The sequence below is a fragment of the Limulus polyphemus genome, unplaced genomic scaffold (genome assembly GCF_000517525.1).
Source record: "Limulus polyphemus unplaced genomic scaffold, Limulus_polyphemus-2.1.2 Scaffold3026, whole genome shotgun sequence".
Taxonomy (NCBI): Eukaryota; Metazoa; Arthropoda; class Merostomata; order Xiphosura; family Limulidae; genus Limulus; species Limulus polyphemus.
The window spans coordinates 25,736-35,061 of NW_013668636.1; the positions used below are offsets into that span (position 1 = coordinate 25,736).

General features: G+C 30.2%; 1 protein-coding gene across 1 annotated transcript in view; it reads right to left on the minus strand.

Annotated features, from left to right (window-relative positions):
• LOC106468495 (calcium homeostasis endoplasmic reticulum protein-like) overlaps positions 1-9,326 on the minus strand; it is a gene marked incomplete at its 3' end in the record, with an annotated part of 50,416 nt that overhangs the window by 25,660 nt on the left and 15,430 nt on the right. Inside the window, exons 2-5 of the mRNA XM_013928925.2 lie at positions 8,470-8,640; positions 6,601-6,806; positions 4,817-4,954; positions 4,364-4,440 (exon numbers count right to left, since the gene is read on the minus strand). Of these exons, the coding sequence (XP_013784379.2) occupies positions 4,364-4,440; positions 4,817-4,954; positions 6,601-6,806; positions 8,470-8,640 (592 nt within the window). The remainder of the gene's footprint in view (positions 1-4,363; positions 4,441-4,816; positions 4,955-6,600; positions 6,807-8,469; positions 8,641-9,326) is intronic.

Sequence of the window (9,326 nt, forward strand, 5' to 3'; positions counted from 1 at the left end):
GCCGGTTGTGAGATCGGTCAAATTTACTGAACCCGTACAATGATTAATTACTGAAAATAATAAATAAAATATAAATTTTTTCTTAAGAAATGTTTGATAACTATCCAGACATTATAAAGATTTTGTATGTAAAATTTCAAAATTTTCTGATGCATAAAAGTATTTTTAACCTTAAAATGAAAATTACTTTGCATAATAGATAGGCAAGATGTGAAAAGAAAAAATGGCATGAGAGAACAATTGCTTTACAAATCTTAAAACTTAATACAAAAATTGATACCTTGCGTATGAAAGCATTGTAATGTTTACTCATAAACTGCCAAATTTTGTTAACATTCACTTACTGATTTAAAAGTTATAGCATGAAAACTATAACAAGCACAAAATGATTATGAGGTTGGTCCCCAGGACCGAGCCCAGGTTCAAAGAGTTAACAGGTTTTGTAGCATCACAGGCTACTCTTCATTATAAAACCTACAAAACATTTATTAAAAGTAACAAATTTATGTTTAAAATTAAATGAAAATTTAAACAAAAATTTCTATACATCCAACATTCCCAATTAGCACTGTTTTTATTTAATTAAAGAGATTTGTTTTCACTTTCACATACACACTAAAGAAGCACAACATGAAAAAAGGACACTCAATTGTTTTTTTTATTTATTTTTGTTTCAGTTTTTGGCCAGCATGGGGGGAAATGGGGGTGTTTGAGGGGCTCTGGTTTAATTCCCATTGCCACTAATTTTGCTCATCTGTCTTTGTTGTGGCAAAGCTGCTAAGACTATCTGCCACTGTACATAATTTTGAAATGCTGATTGGATGGAAGGCAACTGGTTGGCAGCACCTACCACCAATTGTTTGGCTACTTAACTGTTAAATAAAGCGGAGATTAGCTGTACTTTTACTTCTATTACATTTGTAATTTAAAACTGAGTAACTATATTCTTTAATGTTGTATAAGCAGGGATCTAGACCCCCTCCCTACCACCCTCAATTTTGTCCTAGAAATTAATATTTGCATTCCTTAACACTTTATAAGCACGTATGAATCTTGAGTAGTGGTCTGGACCCCCCCCCCCAACTCTACATTTTTTTACAAGTTAATAAAAAACAGCTTGACATCCTCACACTACCATATGGTATTTAAAATAAACATAAGATGTCAGTGTTTTTATTTGATTGGGCTATTAATTACCATGAAATATTTTTGATGTGTTCCAAAATGAACACAGCTGAAGTGTACAGCAATTCAGTCAAGGCCTCATCCAATAACTTATTATTAATAAAACTTAATACAACAATATGAGCATTAATTAAACACTTGTAAATTTTTGTACCTTGGTTTTTTTTTTTAGTAAAGTTTGGAACACCTGCAGCTCTTGTAACAGAACCAATTATTTAGATGTTAGAAAAACCTGAAAAGGACATTTTTCCTATTGCAGATGTGAAAATACAAGTGGTATGACTGTACAAATAATAATTTAAAAAAACAACTTATAACAGGCATCTTCTTTACAAACCAAACCTATAATCATTTTCTAAATATAATTATAAATAATCATAACTATTTAATTTCAATTTAAAAATTTGAAATATTTATTTTTAACTGTTTTTATTTTCATATCAATCACATTACAATAAATAAAGATATAAGCTTTGAAATCATTGGATTCTAACCTGCCTGAGATAATCATTTACAGAATATGTTAGCATTATTTAACTTTGTTTGACTTATGTAGATTACTTTAGGACTATATGATTGATACTGAATAATAAAAAAATACCACATTATTATCATGGAAGTCTCTTCTTTCATCTAAAAAATTTGTTTACAGTGTTACACAGCTATCTGTTAACTGGTATCATACAGATACAACACTTACGATCCCAACACTGTCGTAAAGAAGCTTATATACATGTAAAACCATACTAATTGTTTGGAATACCAAGTTTGGGAAAAGTTTACATAGTATTGTTGCAGCAGGTGTACTGATAAGTGAACAAATCTTTTATTATTTATAAATGTTAAACAATGCAGTTAGGTTGTATGATATACTTTCATGTACAAAGTTTAGAATAAAAAAGTAAAGTAATTCTAAATTATTGTACAGGGTTTCCTCTGGCTTTTTTCTGGCACTTGATAAATTCTATATGTTAATTCTAACCACATTTCAACAATTTTAGCTCAAAAACATTTTAGAAGTGATGTTTTGTCATTTTCTGATATTTATTTAGTGTAATTTATAAAGAAAAACTAAAAAAAGAATTCATATTTTCATTTCTGCACAGCTGCAAAGAATTTTGCCTGTAAATAAAGAACAACCCACTTGTTATTTAGAAATTTTCTGCCCATTTCAAAGAATAAATGAATTTTTACTAAAATCCTACCACCTCTTAAGAATATGCTATAAATTTCATGATTTTCAAGCATTTCACTTAGTTTTTGTATAGGCCTTGATGGAAACCCTGTAATGGTGCCACATCAACTGGTTTGATCATTTACTGATGAAACACAGCTTGAAAAACAGCTATAAAGAAACTAGATATGATTGGATAGAGCAAGAATTATATTATCATTTAATAGTAAATATATAGGTTTAAGAGCTTTTTTTATAGTTTCTTTTAAACATTCCTTTTGTTTGTGAATTGTGAAAGTACTTGTGTGTTAAATTATATCTGTTTAAAAGGTACAGGATTTTTCCATGAGAAGAGATTAAATAGCATGAGGTAAGTTAAGTTTTACAGTTTAGAAATTGATTGAATGAGCAACAAAGAAAACTTTATTTCAAGTTTAACACAGTTACAAGTGTACAATGTTTGGAGGAGGTTTTGTCAACATCAGGTACAAGTAATTTAACAAGACATAGAAATATATATATATACAGTATGAAACAAAGATGTCACATGACTGGAGATTACTTAAGGCTTGATAAAGATATTTTGTTGATGTTTGGATTTTTGTCTAAAATTACAGCATTTTAAATACATATACTGTAGTGTTTTACAGTTGCAATGTCTGTAAACATAAAGTTTTTTAATCATGTTTACCAAATAAAATCACATAAGCCATGCAAGTTTACTATTTAGTGACTCAAATTTTCATTGAATATTAATTTTAATTCAATCAATATATTTAAATAAACTAGTTAACTAGCTACTTAATTATTTCTAATCAAAATAATGATGTGTTTTAAATAAAAATATTCTTATCCTTATCTATGATAGTAAAACATGTTTTCATTAGTTAATTATCGATTTACACAAGATCAAATAGGAGATTACTGCACTTTAAAAACAAACAAAATGGTAGTGGCATGCTCATTTCTAGTAGATATTTATTCATAAAGTAACAAATGACCAGGATATCTTTTTTTAAAAAATTCATATCAAAATATATTTTTCTCAATAAGTACTGAAGGTGACTTCCAGAAGAAATCTATCATTTTACAAAAAGAGTGATCAAAAAATTACATAAAAAACAAAACTAGGAGAAAATTAGAAGATTAATATTAGAACATTTTATGATAATTCAATAGTTCACAAAATTATGAAACTAGCACACCCCACTTTTTTTGGAGGGAGGGAACTACCATGACAGCGATTAATCAAATGTAACTGATTAATGAGTCTGTCCATTATAAGATTAGCAAATATTACTAATCACCCAGCTCTATACATGATAAATTACGTCTATATATAGACTATTTCATGCTCCTTTGGGTTATTCGATCTCAGACAACAGTGGCTTGTAATCCTTCAGAAAGGGTTATTAGATCTCATACAACAACGGCTTGTAATCCTCTAGAGTAATTAAATCTCAAATAACAATGGCTTGAAATCCTCTGAAGTTATTAGACTTCAACCAATAGTAGCCTCGTCACCTTTCAGAGTTATTAGATCTTAGCTAACAGTGACTTGTAATCCTTCCGAGTAGGTTAGATCTCGGACAACAGTGGCTTGTAATCCTTCAGAGTGGGTTATTAGGTCTCATACAACATTGACTTGTAATCCTCCCGAGTAATTAGATCTCACACAACATTGGTTTGTAATCCTTCAGAGAAGTTTATAAGATCTCATACTACAGTGGCTTGTAATCCTTCAGAGAGGGTTATTATATCTGACACATTATTGGTTTGTAATCCTTCAAAGTGGGTTATTATATCTCATAGAAGAGAGGTTTGTAATCCTTCAGAGGATTGTAATAAAACTTAATCATTGATAAGGTTCAGGTAGTTATAAATATAAAGCATTTATCTGATGAAGATGTTTATCTAAAATTTAAAAAGTTTGTTTAAAAAAAATCATGATCTTCATTAAAATTTTTTATTTTAGATTTAAAAATAGGAAACAAATGGCCTTACTTTCTCAATAAATGTTGGGTTATGACTTCATTTTCCTTCGCTGAGAAGGCATGATTAAATATCCATCCTTTTCCAGCCTGAGCAGCAAGACAAATTGTAAAAAGCAGTTAACCACAAGATTTAATATTAGTTCTTTGCATTACACATGTCAGCTTTACTTATCCCTTTAAAAAGGAAGAAAAATTAGGTCAAAAGATGTAAATGGTTGTATAAAAGTTACAGTTTTTAACATATTCAACATAGACAGTTATTTCCTCCAGGATTTCAAAAATAACAAATGTGAAGACATAACTAGACTTGTATTTAAAGTATTAATAACAGAGCATGCTGTATGTATTAAGCGTTAAAAAGAAGTGAGAATACCATAATTTTCACTATGTAACATCAAGAGGGGTAAGGAACCTTCATTTACACCTAAACAACTCAGAATTACAATGTAGTAGTACAACTTACAGAAATGGCATCTTTTGTACAACTTTCAATAATAGGCTGGATTACTTTGTCCATTTCTTCTAGATTAAACTCACATTCTGTAGCTAACGTATGGATTCTTTCTTCCATAATTTTTCGAACAGTTTCATCAACTTGAACCTGGGAAATAAACTCATATTTATTACAAGTATCTTAAATGTGTATTTTATTTGTTGACATTAGTAACTATGGTAATTTGCTAAGAATTAGGTTATATTATCTAGTGAATGAAAATACCTCTGAATAACAGGGCCAGTGCTTTACCACTCAGCTATCCACGAGAACAACCACCTCCATCATTGTTCACTTACAAATCTTCTTACCAAGAGTATGATCATCATATTACTTTGTGGTAGGTCCCAGAGGTTTTTTTTTTCATCTATTGGGATTTTCAAGTAAAATTAAATGCTAAACATTGTATCTATTCTGTTTCCTAATTGACTACTTATAGACAAGTGGGAACCTGATCAAATATGTTGTAATTGTACATCTTTCAGTTATTAGATCTCAGCAAACAGTGGCTTGCAATCTTTCAGAGTAGGTTATTAGATCTCAGCCAACAGTTGCTTGTAATCCTTCAGAGTAGGTTATCAAATCTCAGCCAACAGTGGCTTGTAATCCTTCAGAGTAGATTATTAGATCTCAGACAACGGTAGCTTGTAATCCTTCAGAGTAGGTTATTACATCTCAGCCTCCAGTTTGTTCAAAGCATGCGACTGTCACTCTCAGTTTTATGTATGTAGTAAGACATATGCATAAAATCATCCATGCACCAATGACCAGACTACATTTGGAGCCACAAAAAACATAGTACAGGGTATATATATATACATGAAGTTGTCACATGTGATTTGACTGCCTACGTGTTGTATAAAATATTGATAAGCCTTCTTTAAGGAACCAGCAGATAAATGAGAAAGATTAACTAAATCCAAGTACCAATCAATAAAAGGTTTTGAAACATTAGGCATCATTTTCATTTTGGTACTATAATTTAATTCAGGTGAAATGCAGTTTTAATGATATTAAACTATTAGTGAAAGACATTATATATATGCAAAGCAGTTACATGTGTAATGTGACGCTATAAATAAAATGGAGGCTATAAAAAAGCTATCATTCAAATCAGACTAAAACCTGACATAAATATAACTGGATATTTGAATTTTTTAATTATCCAAAAACTCACCGTTCCCATTGGAACAAAGCCAGCAATACACAATAAAGTAAAGTGGGTTTTGCAGAATTATTTACATATTCCTCACTCAAAACCAACAGAAAATCATTTTATATGGTGATATGAACTTGTTATAATGAATACAGCAGGTGGCGTGAAATTTGGGTGAAATTTAAAAATTTTATGGAAATTAGCAATATACAAATGAGCTCGTTTGTGTAAGTAATTATGTGCAATTAAAGAGTGTGTCACAAGCTCTTTATGACACTTCACTTAAAGATCTGGCACAAATAGTTCTTGAAAAATAAATGAATTTACACATGACAAGAGTACAACATGGCTACAATCGTTTACTAAGGTCACAAGCATTGAAAATATTTCTCTGCGTGTGTGTGTGTAGTGGGGTGAATCAGAGTCAAACTTCAGCATTACAATATCAGAATTGCTACTACTAGTCTATTATTATTGTCATCAACTTTACTGATATTTATATAACAATCCTATAAGAAGGTAATGAATAGATTTAAACCCTATTATACATATGATACATTACCAAACTGTCTATAGTGTACAAAGTGTTTAACAATACCTGTTGCTGCTGCATCAAGACCTGATGTTGTGCTGCAAGATTTTGCTCACTCTGTCGTATCTGTTCCTGAATGTCCTGGATTTGCTGTTGAACGTTATGTTGCTGCTGAGGCTGAGGTTGCTGCCAAGGGGCAGAGTGTATTGACTGTTGAGTGATGGCATGTTGTACAATCGATTGCTGTTCACTTCTTTGTTTCTGTTTGATAACTATGAAATAACAAATATTCATGATTTGAAACCACTGTAGAGTTATGAAACTAAACTATCCATGAAACCACTATAGGGCTATGAAACTAAACTATCCACGAAACCACTATAGGGTTATGAAACTAAACTATCCACGAAACCACTATAGAGTTATGAAACTAAACTATCCATGAAACCACTATAGGGTTATGAAACTAAACTATCCACTATAGGGTTATGAAACTAAACTATCCACTATAGGGTTATGAAACTAAACTATCCACTATAGGGTTATGAAACTAAACTATCCACTATAGGGTTATGAAACTAAACTATCCACGAAACCACTATAGGGTTATGAAACTAAACTATCCACGAAACCACTATAGGGTTATGAAACTAAACTATCCAAGAAACCACTATAGAGTTATGAAACTAAACTATCCATGAAACAACTATAGAGTTATGAAACTAAACTATCCATGAAACCACTATAGGGTTATGAAACTAAACTATCCATGAAACCACTATAGAGTTATGAAACTAAACTATCCACGAAGCCACTATAGGGTTATGAAACTAAACTATCAATGAAACCATTATAGAGTTATGAAACTAAACTATCCATGAAACCACTATAGAGTTATCAAACTAAACTATCCATGAAACCACTATAGAGTTATGAAACTAAACTATCCATGAAACCACTATAGAGTTATCAAACTAAACTATCAATGAAACCACAACAGAGTTATCAAACTAAACTATCAATGAAACCACAACAGAGTTATCAAACTAAACTATCAATGAAACCACAACAGAGTTATCAAACTAAACTATCCATTTGTTTCTACCACCAACAATGTTTAAGTTTCCAAATATTAATACTGAGAAATACCTAACAGTTTCCTGGGAGTACTCTATTTCTAGTAAAAAATAATCAAGAAAAACCCTATAACCCCCAGAAAAACACAGAATATCACATGGTCTTGTTATTAACAAGTTGATATGCATGATGGACTGAATGAAGGTCAGAACAATTTCCATAGTGCAGACTGACAACTAACTTATTATATATACATTATATAAGATGATAAAGTGAAACAGAAGAAAAGCATGCTGTCAGAGAGATATCACACTGCAGTTATAATCAACCTAAAAACTATTGAACTTTCACAAATACACAGAACAACTATTTAAACTATATCAAAATGAGGCAGCACTAAATGTAAAATCAATTTTTACACACACCAAAAAAAAAAAAACCAATTTCAAAAACCCTTTTACAAAAGTATGTTATGTTTATTTATTTTTTTATCTTGTTTGTTTGGAATCAAGCACAAAGCTTAATCGAAACCCGGATTTTAGTGTTGTAAGTCCGCAGACATACCACTGTTCTACTGGGGGGCTTTATTTTATTTATTTAAATTATTGTGATTTTTAACAACCTTATCATATTCTTAAAACCACTCTGTTAAATAACTAGAAAAGTTTTGTTTGTTGGACTTCTTTGCGCTTGAGATAGAAACTGATTTTATATACATACAGACAAGGAATATACATACCAACACAAGTAAAATTTGTTTAGATAAGTGAGCAGGAAAATAATTTATAGTAAAAAATACAAAATTCCATTTTACAAATATCTAAAAATAATTTTCACAAGAAATGTCAAGTTACTTACTGGCCTGTTCTGAAGTTACTCTGTATTGGTAATAGTTGAAAAACTGTCCACCAAACAGAAACGAAAACTTTGGGTTGTCTTTTTGTTTCTGTTTGGTCATCTGCTCAAATTCTGGTCCATTTCGAGCAACAAACTGGGCAAGTTTGTCAATGATATTTTTCAGTTCTAGTTCTGAAAAAGATTCATATATATATATATATAATTATTATTAAAAATATTAGAATACATATAACCATGTCTTTTACTCATTTTCAAATTTCATATTGTAAAATGAATAATGTGAAAATTTTAAACACACATTAATATGACAGTATTATTATACTAAAGTTTAATAGTAAAAAACTGATACAATGGTAAACAGAAAAAAAGACATTTTCTGAAACATTTACTGCTAAACTATAGTAGATAAAGCAAATAAGGCCTATTATAAAGTTAAATGACACTCCCTTAACTATGTATGTTTAGAGCATGCAAATAAAACCTACCATAAGATTAAATGATACTCCCTTAACCCTTTTGAGACGGGTCACGGGTAAAAGGCCATGTCATCTTGTTTGTTGACTCACATTCAAAACTTTATTGAACTACTATTTCATGAATTTATGTCAATAACTTTGGTATCAAACTGTAGATTATAATTCAAATTTTAGTACTATATATTACCCAATTTCTTAATTTAAAAGCAAATATTAAAATAACTGATTAACACTGATTTTTGTGTGTCACGTGGTATGTTGAATGCAGTACTGGTTCATATTATATGTCTGTGAAGTCAAAATATTACGTCTATAATTTCTTATGAATTAGAAACTCAAATTACGGATATTGACAAGCTAGAATATAAAATAAGAGCCTCT